Source organism: Dipodomys ordii, unplaced genomic scaffold (genome assembly GCF_000151885.1).
Source record: "Dipodomys ordii isolate 6190 unplaced genomic scaffold, Dord_2.0 Scaffold73, whole genome shotgun sequence".
Lineage (NCBI taxonomy): Eukaryota > Metazoa > Chordata > Mammalia > Rodentia > Heteromyidae > Dipodomys > Dipodomys ordii.
Window position 1 is genome coordinate 10124393 of NW_012267289.1, and position 15696 is coordinate 10140088.

The 15696-nt window shown below is 36.3% G+C and overlaps 1 protein-coding gene across 2 annotated transcripts in view; it reads left to right on the forward strand.

Moving 5' to 3' along the window:
* Positions 1–15696, forward strand: part of Tbc1d23 (TBC1 domain family, member 23) — a 52271-nt gene that overhangs the window by 9780 nt on the left and 26795 nt on the right. For both annotated transcript variants that reach the window (XM_013024150.1, XM_013024149.1), the window contains exons 2-8: positions 1565–1676; positions 3350–3455; positions 4557–4761; positions 9869–9992; positions 12161–12285; positions 12367–12413; positions 13937–14040. In XM_013024150.1, the coding sequence (XP_012879604.1) occupies positions 1565–1676; positions 3350–3455; positions 4557–4761; positions 9869–9992; positions 12161–12285; positions 12367–12413; positions 13937–14040 (823 nt within the window). The remainder of the gene's footprint in view (positions 1–1564; positions 1677–3349; positions 3456–4556; positions 4762–9868; positions 9993–12160; positions 12286–12366; positions 12414–13936; positions 14041–15696) is intronic.

The window sequence follows — 15696 nt, forward strand, 5'->3', positions numbered from 1 at the left end:
CAAATTCTGGCAGGATGTCTTACGTGTTTTTGGAGAAAGCCCAAATCTTTATCAACTATAGGTCTGCAGCTGAGGAACAGACTTCAAATATCTTTCCCTCCATTTTCCTTTCAGTATTTTGTGATCATATAGCAAAAGATCAAAATGTTTCTCTTTTTTCTTGTTAGCATATATTATTTGTACAAAAGAGGTTCCTTGTGATACCTCCATACTTTCGTATAATGTACTTTGATCAAATTCACACTATTACTCTTTCTTACTCCTCTTCCCTCTCCTTTTTAGGTAATTTTGTTTTTTGGTTTGCCCAACCCCTATTCCTAGCTTCATAGCATATTTTTATAGCAATTTTTTTTATTGTGATTGATTACATAAATTTCACAGTATTGTGGGATAGTGATACCTAAAGTCATAAACATCCTAACCTTCATGGAGCAAATTGTCTTTTTTTTTTTTTGTCAGTCATGGGGCTTGAACTCTGGGCTTGGGTGCTGTCCCTTCAGCTCAAGGCGAGCGCTCTACCACTTGAGCCACATTGCCACTTCCAGTTTTTATGGTGGTTAATTGGAGATAAGAGTCTCAGGGACTTTCCTGCCCAGGCTGGCTTTGAGCCGTGATCATCACATCTTAGCCTCCTGAGTAGCTGGGATTACAGGCATGATCCACCGGTGTCTGGCGGCGGCAAATTGTCTTTATCCTGGTCTATAAATTTTATGAGTTCTGTGAGCTTTGAAAATGCAGTTAGATAATTTTTAAATATGTTTTATTTTGTCTTCATGCATGTATATGAAGAACTTTGACAATATTTACCTTTTCACTTTCCTCCCTTCATTGGTCCTCAACCCCAAACATTTTACATGTGTCATTTTCTTCCTCAGTCTGGATATGAGATGAACATACATATTTGTCTTTCTAACTCTAGCTTATTTCACTTACAGTTCTATCCATTAGAATAATTCTATTCTTTTATATGTCTAGATAATACTCCATTATGTATATAGATGACATATGCATTATTTCTGAATTGATAGATACCTTGGCTGACCATACAGCGTGGCTATTTTGACTCATGCTGTAATAAACATGATTGTGCAGATATCTATCTTGTTTGTTGACTTATACTCCTTTCAGATGTATAGTGAAGATTGGTATAGTGAGATCATACAGCATGTTGTTCTGGTCTTAGTTTTTTTGAGGAACCTCCATACTGATTTCCACAGTGGCTGTGCTAATTTACATTTCTACCAACAATGTACAGTATAAGGATTACTTTTTCTCCAACATCCTCATCAACATTGGTTGATTTTACTAATGATGGAATTTCGTGTGCATATCCTTTATGGCTAAGAATGTTGAACGTTTCTTCATGTATTTATTGACTATGTACTTGTTTGTAGATCTGTCCAATTTATTTTCCATTTATACTAATTGGTATGCCTTGACATTACATTTTGATTGCCAAGACCTTTTTATCTTAGACATAACCTTTCATAGGCCATGCCTACCAATGAATCTTGAGTAAGAACTGTAAAAGTTACCTTAATAAATAGGACCTGTTTTTGTTTAGGGAAAAGGATCTTGAAGAAGCTTTGGAAGCAGGAGGTTGTGATCTTGAAACTTTGAGAAATATAATTCAAGGGCGACCACTGCCTGCTGACCTGAGGGCCAAAGTTTGGAAGGTAACTACAAACTAAAATGAGAAAAGTCTAACCACTTAGTATTTTTCAAAATTTATTTTCAGCTCTTGGAAAAGGCTTTACTATTTTATGAGCATACCATATTCAGAAAATTGGTTAATACCTTATTAACATGTGTGTCTCTGTAGTATATTTCATAATGGTTTGGGTTTTAATTTGTCTTTTTTTTCCTCTCATTGGGGTTTGAACTCTGGGCTTCATGATTGTTCTGCTTGCTGGGCTGGTGCATTACCATTTGTGCCACACCTCCAGTCTATGGTGTGGATTTTGGAGAATGCTTTCTGTTTGTGGCCATGAGCAATAATGTTAATGAGGACAGTTCATTGAAATGGGTAAACATAACTAGTGAGTAAAATAAAGAATATAATATCTCATATAGAATGATCTAAGCTTTTTTGTTTTTTTTTGACAGTCCTGGGGCTAGAACCAGGGCCTGCATACTGCGTACTATCCTTAACTTTTTTTTTTTCCATCAAGGCTAACTCTCTTGCATTTGTTTCATACCTCTACTTCTGGCTTTTTGGTGGCTAATTGGAGATAAGAATCTCATGGACCTTTCTGCCCAGGCTGGCTTTGAACCATGATCTTCACATCTCACACTCCAGAGTAGGATTACAGGCATGAGCCTCTAGTGCTCCACTCTAAAGACTTTTAAAGTAACCAAAGACCATTGAACAACTAAAGAATAGTAATCTCTTAGAATTACAATAATTTATTCAGCTATTTTATGTACCTATTTTACATGAAATTTGATTATTTCAACTTCTTTTTTTTTTTTGTGGGACTTGAACTCTGAGCCTGTCCCTGAACTCTTTACTCAAGGCGAGTACTCTACCATTTGAGCCACAGCGCCACTTCCAGTTTTCTGGTGGTTAATTGGCGATAAGAATCTCATGGACTTTCCTGCCTAGGCTAGCTTTGAACCTCGACCCTCAGATCTCAGCCTCTTGAGTAGCTAGGATTACAGGTGTGAGCCACCATCGCCTGACTTAGATATTTTGCAGTTGACTAGACTTTTTTTTTTTTTTGCCAATCCTGGGGCTTGAACTCAGGCCTGGGTGCTGTCCTTGAGCTGCTTTTGTTTAAGGCTACCACTCTACCACTTGATCCACAGTGCTACTTGTGGCTTTTTCTGTTTATGTGGTACTGAGTAATCGAACCCAGCGCCTCATGCATGTGAGGCAAGCACTCTACCACTGAGCCACCTTCTCTGCTGGGAAGGACGTACTTTTTGAATTTGGTTAATACATCATTTTAATATTTTGATCAATATATTGCTCTGGTACATTCTTTAAAAATCTTATAAAAACATTTACTCAATTCATCAAATATTTATATTTTATTATATGACACAGATATAATCTTTGTGAGTATTACAAGTGCTTGAAGAGTGCTTGAATAGTTGTGTGTGTATAAATATAATAAAGATTCAATGTAATTCTTTTCACTAAATCAATATGAAGTAGTCAAATTTAACAGAGGAGAATTTAAAATAACCCTTTTGGTTCATAGTAATGTCACCAAGAGTTCAGCATTTGGTGGAGTACAGATACTTTGTAATCTTGGTTGTTATTCCTGAATAAAATTATTACAGTGTATTTTCCAAGAATGAGAAATACCATATGAATCTGTTGCTTTTTAAATCTTTCTTCCAGATTGCTCTGAATGTTGCAGGAAAAGGTGATAGCTTGGCATCATGGGATGGTATTTTAGACTTGCCAGAACAGAACATTATTCATAAAGATTGCCTAGAATTTATAGGTAAGTTTAAAATTGGTTTTCTTTTTATAATTTGAGGTACATTGAATTTCTTAAGGGCTTATAAGTAGTTGTATATGTCTTTTAAAGTTCCTATGAAACTATAGGAGCCTAATTTTTACTATTTCTTTGATACATGTATTGATTTTTTATATACATTTGTCATTTTGCTGTGAACTATGGCTTTGTACATGCTAGGCAAGGGCTATACCACTGAATTGTATTTCCTGGCTTACACGTATAGTTTTATCACATTTTAAAACCTATTTTTGGAATTAGAGATATGTATGATGATCTACAATGTTCAATTTAAAGGGGCTATGTTCTAAAAGTTTATATATTATAGATTATGATTTATTGTAGAAAAACAAATTATGAATGAATTGGTTTCTAATCACTGTAAAAACATAATACGAATTGTTTATACTTCTCTTTTTCATTTATCTTTCCATTGGACATCTTTTAACTTTCACATTTTAGTTAACTTATTGGTTAAATAGGTATATATATTATATGTATATATTATATATAAATAGGCATATGCCTATATAACCAACAAGTATGTGTCTGCATATATGTGCATATATATGCATATATGCGAAAGTATGGCTGTGATGTAAGTTAGTGGTAATATGTTTCCCCAGCATGCACAAGGCCCGGGGTCTCATTCTCAGCAAAACACAACACACACACACACACACACACACACAAACAGAAATAGGGAAAAATGCTTTTGTGTAGTTTACTTTGTCATGATCTAAATGCACTCGTACTGTATATTTGTAAGCAATTGGTATGTTGGTATGTTCAATCGCTAAACCTCTAACTGATCCTTGATGACTTTTTGTTGTTGTTGGTTGTGGGGCTTGAACTCTGGGCCTGGGCACTGTACCTCAGCTCTTCAGCTCAAGGCTAGCACTCTACCACTTGAGCTACAGTGCCACTGCTGGTTTTCTAGTGGTTTATTTGAGATGAGTCTCACAGATTTTCCTGCCTAGGCTGGCTTTGAACCTGATCCTCACATTTCAGCCTCCTGAGTAGCTAGGATTACAGGCATGCCACTGGTACTTGGCTGATAACTTTAATTTGACGGTTATTTTCCAGACCATCTCTCAGTGCCAGAGGAAAAGGCATCAGAGTTACTTCTGGATATTGAATCTGTGATTACTTTTTATTGTAAATCACGCAACACTAAATATAGTACATCCCTTAGCTGGATACATCTACTGAAACCACTGGTGCATCTTCAGCTGCCACGGAGTGATTTATACAACTGCTTTTATGCTATCATGAATAAGTACATTCCCAGGTAAAATATGATTAGTTACGGTTTCAGAAGTGAATAATGGTCTGGTGAATAATGGACTAAAATGGTTAGGTTTACTTTGATGGTAAGGTAAAAAAATTAATGTAATTTTTAAGGTTGAATCATAATTGTTATTTGACTTGATTTTTAGTTAATAATTTCTACTTCTAGAGTTGTTATATGTAACGTAACTCTTGAGGTTTATTTGGTGCTCTCTCTATATTTTAGTATCTTTCCCTAAAAAATAGTATTACAGTATCTATGTAAAAAATAATATTTTGGGGGTACCTCTTATGTGACATGCTGGGATTACAGTTAGGAACATGTCACAGAGATAAAAGTATTAAGCAAACTGAGTCTTAGGAAGGTAAAATACAGAGTGATACGGGAGTGTATGATGGGAGAGAGGGCTAATCATTTGGTATCAGAACCACCTTTCCTAGGCAAACCAGAAAAACGTTGGTAGTTGTAGTCATACTAGTTTGGGGGTACTCAAGAGGTCAGAAAAAAATTGTAGTTCTTAGAGCTGGGGATCAGAATTTTTGAGCCGAAAGAAACCGTAGACATAATCTAGATTATTGGCTTCACTGTAGACCTCGGATGCCCACTAGGGTAATGGTGTAACTCTTAATCCTACTATTTGCATGCCTACTTAAATCAAAATCTCTCAGGTATGGTGATGGGACTAATGCATCAGTATTTGATGAGATTTTCCCAATCGGTGCTAGTGTTCTGTAGACGTGGACTATGGCTCTGGACTTGGATAGTTAACTGATTTCCACTTTTTCTATGGCTTTTGTGTGTAACATATTATTCTAGGAGTGAATGTTTTATTTATTTTCTGATTTAAACAGTGACTACTATAAGGTGTGTGTCTGATTTATAATTACATAAGGACAGTGCCCAAGCCCAGAGTTCAAGCCCCACCACCAACAAAAAAAAAAGACTATAATTACATAAAATGGAGTATATAACACATTTTATTATTATTTGATGGGCATTTGGGTTGTTTTCATTTGGGGCTATTATGAATATCTTGCTATGAATGATTGTGTACAAGTTTTGTGGGGGTATGTTTGTACTTCTGGGATATGTGCATAGGAATGGCTGTGTATATAACAATAATTTCTAATCACCCATTTTTTTAATAATATTGAAGCTGTGATTTTCTTTCTTTCTTTCTTTCTTTTTGTAATCTGGGGTTTGAACTTAGGGCCTTAGTCTCTCATTCTCTTACTTGGCTTGCTTGTTCATCTTGTGCTTTGCCACTTGAACACAGCCCTTTAATGTTTACATGAAACTTTTTGTCTTGTTTTATTTTCTTTAAGTAGCCTTTTATGAAGTTGGGAACAGTACTGGGGATTGAACTCAGGGCCTTGAGCTTGTTAGACAAGTATCATACCACTTGAGCTATATCCTAGTCCTTTAGCCAAAATACCTATTGCTGAAATACTAAATTTTATATATGGAAGGGAGTCAGTATGGCTTAATGATTTAACGCCTACTTTTAAATTTATTTTATCCCCTTTTTAATTGCTATTGTAAAGGTGATATATAGAGGGATTACAGTTACATAAGTCAGGTAAAGAGTACATTTATTTTTTGACAATGTCACCCCTTCTCTTGTTCTCTCTCAGTTTTCCCACCCACCATTATATAGTTCATTTTCAACATAGTGTCTAGTGAGTAAATACCAATGTTGCATCAATGCCCATGTTTTGTATATACATTTTAGGTCCATCACTTCCCCCTCTCCCCCTCTGGTTACAGGGCTCAAACTAGGCCTGGGCACTGTCCCTGAGCTCCCTTTTGTACTCTACCACTTGAGCCACAGTGCCACTTCTAGTTTTTCAGTGATTAATTGGAGATAAAGAGTATTACAGACTTTCTTATGGGGCCTGACTTTGAACTGCCATCCTCAGATCTCAGCCTCATGAGTATCTAGGATTATAGGTGTGACCCTCTGTCACCCAGCTTGGTCTATTAATGCTTAGCAATGTAAATTACCTAATCTCAATTGTACTTTAGTTTTCACCTATAACTTGAGTTGTTTGTAAAGATGAGATGAACTAACTTGGTAAAATGCTTGTCATAGTGTCTGGCACATGACATTTCCTCAATAAATAGTGGCTTTTATTATGCTGACTTATGCTTTACCCTGTTAGGTATTTTTGCTATTTCATTATATGACATTCTTGCTTCATTCCTTTGTGACTGGTAAAATGCATCTCACTACAAAAGCTAAATGGAGTAGTTGATAGCAGAGTCTGATGAATTAGCAAAGCATGTTGTCCAAATGAAGACTGAATCATCACTTTGTTCACAGCAATACATACTTTAACCCAACTTCTGAAATATCTTGTATTTTTAACAGAGTGGTTAAAAAGTACTGCGTTCTTATATTAAGATTTTTTTGACATTTTTAATTCTTATTATCTTTAAGTAGTACAAAGAAGTTCCCATTCTATAAAACAGCACATGAATATAAGGTGTCTGACAACATTGTCACCCATCATTCCTAATGCATCCCTTTGCTCACTTTTTAAAAAAAAAATTGAGATTAGTTGATTACATAAATGTCATATATTTCACAGTATTGTGGAATAGTGATACTTAGTTAAAGTTACAAACACATTTTAACCTTCAGAAGGCAAATTGTCATTATCATGGTCTATACAGTTTGTGAATTCTATGAGCTTTGACGATACAAATTATGTCTTCCACATCAGGTGTTCTTTACATTTCTTTCCTTTTGCTTAGTGTAGGCTGTTCCCTCTTTCCCTCTCATTCCTCTCTTCCCATCACTGTCTTTGGGTTGCTTAGTTCTTTTTCTTCTATGTCCAGTGCAGCTGATGGGCCCCTTTGTTGTATGTTGTTCCATTTCCCATTTATTCTGTCCTCTTCCTGGCTTTCCTCCATTGAGTACGCATATCTATCATATATATGGTCAAGAAGATGGAGTCATTTAGTAATAATACAACAAAATGAGTAGTTGTCCTATATTTCATAAGTCCTGTTTACCTTGTCATATCTTCTTGGATTTTGGCTTAAGCATCCACACATACCAGGGAGATCATATTTGTCTTTTTGTTCTTGGCTTACCTCACTCAAAATAATTCGCTCTAGTTCTATCCATTTCCCTGAAATGGCATGTTTTATCCTTTCTAATGGCTGCATAATATTCCATTGTATATAGGTACATAATATTGCATTGTATATAGTTTTTTGGATCCACTCATCAGTAGTGGGGCATCTGGGTTGTTTCCAAATCTTGGCTATTGTGAACAGTGCTGCAATAAACATGGAGGTGCATGTGTCTTTGTATACTGGTTCCTGTTGTTCAGGGTGGATGCCTAGGAGTGGTATGGCTCGGTTGTAGGGGAGGTCTATATTTAGCTTTCTGAGGTACCTCCAGACTGCTTTCCAAAGTGGCTATATTAGTGTCCATTTCCACCAGCAATGTAGTAGGGTTCCCCTTTCTCCGCATCCCCTCCAGCATTTGTTGTTGGCTGAATTTAGGATGTAGGTCATTCTGACTGAAGTAAGGTGGTATCTCATTGTTGTTTTTATTTGCATTTCCTTTACAGCCAGGGATGATGAACATTTCCTCATGTGTTTCTTTGCCGTTTTTATCTCTTCTTCTGCGAAGTCTCTCTTTAGCTCCCTTGACCATTTAATGATTAGTTTGTTAGATTTGTGAGGGGTTAGTTTCATTTACATTAAGATTATATTACCTTTTGAGAGGTTCTTTTTCCATGCAGTCAAATTCTGTTTGGTTTTGAGGTATTAAAAATGTAAACACATGGGGCTGGGAGTTTAGCCCAGCAGAAGGGCGCCCACCCGGCGCAAGCAAAGCCCTGGGTTCGGTCCTCAGCTCTGGAAAAAAAAAAAGCTACAAAAGACTAAAAATGTAAACACACTAAAACAAATTAATATGCATATGGTGGCATCTAAGAAACTTGCAGGACATAGAGGACTATAAGAATGCTGTGGATGTGGGAATTAGAAATAAGGCTTCTTTCCTTTTTTTTTTTTTGGTCCAAGACCAAACTTAAACTTGGACTTAAACTTGGTACCTGATGCTTTTGCTCATTGGCTAGCCCTCTACCAACTGAGACATGCCTCCAACTTGAGAAATAAGGTTGCTGAGTGGAAGTAGAGGCTGTATATCGGAAGGAGGAAGCAACTGTGCTTCCTGAAAAGTCAGTGTAGTGCATGGATGTGGTTTTGACCTGATCCAAGGGGTTGTCAGTTGGTTACATGGGTATGGTGATGGTGACTTTCAGTTTAAGGTTGTGAGTGGCTACCATGTCCATGGGTGGAGGAACCTAAAGAATGGACAGAGACTACAGGGAATCTATGGCCCAGAATGTATCTCTATGCCTTTTATATAATCATTTCTACTATTAAAGTACTTTGTAGTAGAAGTTGTTTGGAACTTCCAAACATTTTTGGAAGAAGGTATTGTGATTAAAAAGGCAAAATATGTATTTAGTGCCTTTTACCTTAAGATAATATTTACATTTAACTTTTCCACTTCCACAACAATTCTTTGAAGTAGAACAACTATTCAATAAGTTGAGAATTTGGTACCTTCTGGAATTCACTCTGAGGATATATGGTACCTTGGTCACTTGGATAGTTTCTGAGTCACAGGCTATTCTGAAATGTTCATCTGTGGTCATTCTACCTTACACTTTTGCTTAAGGATATTCCAGGTTGAATATAAAAACTAGGACTAGTCTTCCCAGGAGTTTCCTTTTACTTGGCAGAAAAGAAGACAGGACCCTAACTTTATTGCATTAAGCTAAGTGCCATTTTAAGTGATTGTTTATAGTCCTCTTAATTGAATACTGCCTGGGTTCACCAGGAGAGAATCTTTGAAAAGTCATTGTGCACTTGCCAGGTGTATTAAAAGGGATACCAAGAAAGCTCTGCCTGGTTATTCCAGATCAGTTTGTATGAATGCTTTGATGTTCTTAGGAGCGGGGGGTTGGGGGGGTGAGGGGAAGAAAGGGGGAAGAGAAAAGATGACTATTGTAGAGGGATTGATCAATGATATGATCAGTTTTAACCGTTAATGAAAAAGTTTATTTCTCTTGTCTTTTAGGGATTGTTCCCTGAAGGGGAGACCATTCCATCTTTTCCGATTACTTATCCAATACCACGAGCCAGAGCTTTGTTCTTTTCTTGATACAAAGAAAATTACTCCAGACTCCTATGCACTCAACTGGGTAATGAAGTGAAAGTAGGAGCACTTAATGAAAAATAGTTTATATAAAACTATTGTTAGGAAGTGCTATTTTTCAAGAAGAAGAAAAAAGTTATAAATTATAATTATTATTACTAAAAGAAAAGAAGAAAATTACTGACATTTAACATAGGGTTTTTTGCTCTTAGGTTTAGATTATGTAATAGGAGGGTTAACCTTTTTTTGCACACGAATAGAAATAGAACTTACATAATTAGAATCTATTGATGCATCTTATCTTATATAATAATTATATACTTATATATTTGTTAAATGTAGCAATTAGTACCTATTTCTGCATATACGTGCAGTATATTTAAATATCAGTTCAGTTTAAAACTTTTAAAAATTTGATGGTGTGCCAGGAACTGGTGGCTCACTCCTCTAATCCTAGCTACTCAGGAGAATGAGATCTGAGGATCACAGTTGAAAGCTAGCCTGGGCAGGAAAGTCCTTGAGACTCTTACCTCCAATAAACTACCAGAAAACCAGAAGTAGTGCTTTGGTCAAGTGGTAGAGTGTTAGCCTTGAACTGAAGAGCTGAGGGACAGTGTCCAGGCCCAGAATTCAAGCCCCATCACTGAAAAAAAGATTGATGGTGTTATAAACTGGTAACCAATCTGAAAAAAAATTGTATTTCCAATGGTTACTGTAAAACAATGTAAAATACAACTTAGTGGTCTTTCTCTATTTGTATTTTCATTAGGAAGTCTTATTCTGGGTTAGTAGTTCTCACTGGCACTTTGCAGTCAAATTAATAAAATGCCTATAAAACCTTAGCTTCTTTGAGCTACCATTCATATGCTACCATTAAATCTAGTTATGTTAAAGCAAAATATTATTTCTTTTGAGCATTAAGTAATAGAGGTCTCTCTGCCTAGAAGATGCCGTTTCTATTACCAGAAGTCTGAAATAGTACTCTACTATTTCAGTAGATTTAACCCGAATTTTGAAACAACTGCTTTGCCTCTAGCTGCTCTGCCAGTTAATTCATTCTTAATACTGGTATCATGTTGATGAAAATAGAGTAGTTTCGGTTGTTTTTTTTTAATCATGAAATGAAACAAACTAATTTTTACACCTGAAGAACCCATAATAGTGGCAATAAAATGGTGATGTGAGTTCAGCTGAGATTAAAGATGCATATTACTATTCTGTTCGTATTTAAACCTTTTAATTGGAATTTGTGATAGTAATTTTTCAAACAACAGCAAAAAGAATCAGCAGCATTTTGGACAGTTAGAGTGACCCTTACATGGGCTGTTGAGTCTTAGATTTTTTTCTAGTACATGGTTCCTCATTAGCTTCAGAAATTTATTTCATCCCAGTCTATCATCTTGTCTGTGAAATAGGGAGAAAATGTCTACTTAGCAAGTAAGAATTAAAGATAATAGACAATGATATAACAATAATTTGGCACCAGGCATAAAGAATGAACTAAATATATGGATTCCCATTTGATTTAGTCATTAAAGATGTTATTGATATAATCCTCTAGATGGAGTTATCTCCAAACCTGATGAAAATTGTCTAATCAAAGTATTGAATTCATTCAATTTCAACACAATTAGGCTGTAGAGAAACTTAGATTGTAAAAAGTCTTTTATTTGCAAGACAAAACCAGAGAGCTGAAATCTATTGAAGAATAGTAATTTTATCTCTTTCAAATGACTTAAAATGTAAATCAATTTACGCTTACATTGTCATTAAAATTTTACTGAGTGTTTGATCTTCACAAATACCTTGTAAATTTGAAAACTATGCTGTAAAAACTAAGTTGATTGCACTAGCTACCCTTGGAGCTACATAAAATACTTGTTACTGAGTTATGGCAGAGAAATGTATTGCATTGTTTAACATATTCCAGGTTAATTACCTCTCTTTTTACAACAGTGGTTGAAAATGAGTAGCAATACATACGCCCTCAAACTCCTCTCCTGCTTTTAACAGTAGAAATGGCATCCTTAGAAAGGTTAAGTGAGGTGCCTGATTGGCCCACTGTGCCATTTTGCCCTTAGATTTCAGCACTGAAGTACATATTAAATATCAGGTACAGATAATTTGATGTGATATTACTTAATCATTTAATACTTGTAAGAGACCAGGTCATCTCCAGTGGTTTATGTCTCTCATTTTATTTCCTGATTACAGCTTGGAAGTCTTTTTGCATATTACTGTTCCATTGAAGTCACTCAGGCAATATGGGATGGATATCTTCAACAAGCAGATCCATTTTTTATTTATTTTGTAATGTTAATTATTCTTGTTAATGCAAAGTAAGTATCAAGTTACTTAGATTCTTTTTCTCACAGGTGCTCTATTAATATTTAACTCAATTGTTTAATTTCCTTTTACAGAGAATTTATTTTAGCACAAGAATCAGGTAGTAAAGAAGAAGTTGTCCGTAAGTATTACTCAATATGGAGAAAATATTTAGATCATCAGATCATTTAATGTCTCTAAAACTTAGTTTTCCAATCCATATGTTTAGGATATTAGCCTAGAAAAATTTTAAGTTCCATTTTACTTTATAATCTCTATGTTTAACGTTTGATTCTTCTGAGTTCTCCCCATGCTGACCCCATAAGGAGATAGCTACTTCTACTCGATATTGCCAGACACATTGTCCTGTCTGGACAATAATGTTTATCTTTCTATATTATTGTTTTCTTTTCTCTTTCTTTCATTCTTCCTTTCTTTCTTTTTCCCTCCCTCCCTCCCTCCCTGCCTGCCTGCTTTCTTTCTTTCTTTCCTTCTTTCTTTCTTCCTTTCTTTCTTTTCCCCTCCCTCCCTCCCTCCCTCCCTCCCTGCCTGCCTGCCTGCTTTCTTTCTCTCTCTCTCTTCCTTCCTTCCTTTCTCTCTCTCTCTTCCTTCCTTCCTTCCTTCCTTCCTTCCTTCCTTCCTTCCTTCCTTCCTTCCTTCCTTCTTCTCTCTCTCTCTCTCTCTCTCTCTCTCTCTCTTTCTTTCTTTCTTTCGTTGTGGGGCTTGAACTCGGCCTGGGCACTGTCTCCGCACTCTTCAGTTCAAGGCTAGTGTTCTACCACTTGAGCCACTTCCAGTTTTGTGGTGGTTCATTGGAGATAAGAGTCTCACTGACTTTTCTTGCCAGGGCTGCCTATGAATTGTGATACTCAGATCTCAGGATTACAGGCATGAGTCACCAGCACCTGGCTACATGATTGTTTTCTACATTATTATTTTCTCCCACAAGATTCAAGTTCCCAGCTGGGCACTGCTGGTTTACACCTGCAATCCTTGCTACTCAGGAGGCTGAGATCCGAGGATTGCAGTTCAAAGCCAGCCCAAGCAGGAAAGTCTGAGACTCTTACCTCCAATAAACCACTCAGAAAACTGAAAGTGGCTCAGTGGCTCAAGTGGAAGAGCACTAGCCTTGAGCTGAAGAGCTGAGGGACAGTGTTCAGGCCCAGAGTTCAAGCCCCATGACCAACAAAAAAAAAGAAAAGAAAAAAAAGTTAAGTTCCCTAAGTCAAAAACTATTCTTACTCACTTGTAATGTTTATCTTTCTACATTTAAGTCAGAAACTACTCTTACTTACTATTCATTTCTAGGGACCTTGGTGTTTTTGTATGTTTGTTGGATACAGTCCTAGTTAAAGCTAGTTTTGATTCTTGGGACACATCCTTTACTAGCAGTAAAGCATTAACAGTTTTAGCTCCTTTTAGAGTCTGTTTCTCCACAAGCAGCTTTGAAAGCATCATTGCTGAATTGAGGATGTTGCTCACTGGTAAAGCACTGGGGCTAGCATGTGAGGTCCTCAATTTGATTCTTAGCACTACATATACAAAAACAAAAGATAAGATTCCATTTCTGTAGTATTACACTGCAGATATTTTACTTTTTAACAGATAGTATCAATTATAGTATTTTTCAAAGTTTGTTAAATGTTGCCATATGTGTAATTTCAGAGTTCTTGGAAAACACTCCATCCAGTTTGCATCTGGAAGATATAGAAGACCTTTTCTCTTTGGCTCAATATTATTGCAGTAAAACACCAGCTTCCTTTAGGAAGGTAAGAACCACAAAATGATGAGTTGATTTGTAGTTCACATTTTTGTACTGTTCTATTGTTTACTTTTGTATTCACTGTGGTTAAAATACTCTTTAATTATTACATTTTTCTGTCTTTTTATGTGTTATATGTTTTTTCACTGTAAATTCTTTCCCTAGTGGGAAACAGATAGATAGAAAATGCCAGTGAGAACCACTTTATCTTTGTTTTGCTTATTAGTTATTTCTGACCAAGCAAAAATTGACTGAGATATTTCTTAAATTAGTGTTTTGTTGCTTATCTCATGTTCAGTCTTGGATAACCTTTGTGATGTATTGCTGACCTATAACCAACAACAACAAAGGGTTACTTAACCCTTAGAGACGTAGATTTTTTATAAAAGACATCAAATTAGAAGCCTGATTAGTGTGATTTTCTAGGAAATGACACTTGAATGACATAGGGAAATGATGTACATTGTTATTTATATAGTACAGGTTAGTTTGTGACCTCAGTAGCCGGTAAGAACATCCTTGTTGGACATGTGCCATAGTATTATGTCAGTGTGTATGTCAGTGTCAGAGGCAAATAATGTTAACTTTCAAAAAACATAGATCCAGGAGAAAGAGTATGAGAAGAGAAATGGGGGAATATATATGACCAAGCTCTGCATGTATGAAAATATCATAATTTATGCTAAAAAAGAATCTAAATGAACAAAAACAGGACATTTACCTCAAAAATAATTTAAGTATTTGTTCCTAGGGAACAATTTGTTCTTGGAATAATTTTAGCTATTTGAAATACTATTCTGTTATAAATCACATTAGTTTTCACTATGGTCAGTCAGATGATGGAATAACAGCACAAAAAAGTAGTCATAGACTTTTTTTCAATATTATAAGAGGACCACTTTGGTCCTTTTAAAAGGCATGCCCCTGGACTGGGAAGGTGGCTCAGTGGTAGAGCGCTTGCCTTGCATGCATGAGGCCCTGGCTTCAATTTCTCAGTACCACATAAGCAGAAAAAGCCATGGCGCTGTGGCTCAAGTGGTAAAGCACTAGCCTTGAGCTGAAGAGTTGAGGGACAGCGCCCAGGACCAGAGTTGAAGCCCCATGACCTACCAAAAAAAAAAAAAAAAGAGGCACTCACCTATAATCTGAGATATTTTGGAGGCAGAGGTTGGAAGAGTCATGGTTGAGGCCAGCTTCGACAAAAAGTTAGTGAAGCCAGGCATGTAACACATGCCTTTAATTCCAGCTACCAGGAAGACATAAGAAGATTTCGATTTGAAGTTGGACTTGAGGAAAAACAAGGTTGTATCCTAAAAATAACTAAAGCAAAAAAAGTACTGAATGAAGGGTCTGACTATAAGGCTCTGTTCAAAGTCTAGTACTTGGGGGTGGGATGTGCAGAAGAGATGAGTGCTTCTTTCTTTTGGTACTGGTACTGGGTCTTAAACTTAGAACCTTGGGCTTTTTTTCTTTGTTTTTGCTGGTCATGAGACTTGAACTCAGGGCCTAGGCGCTGTCCCTGAGCCTCTTTGTGCTCAAGGCTCTACCACTTGAGCCATACTACCACTTGAGCCACAGTGCTACTTCCAGCTTTTTTGAGTAGTTATTGGAGATAAGAGTCTTATGGGGACTTTTCTGCTTGGGCTGTCTTTGAACAATGATC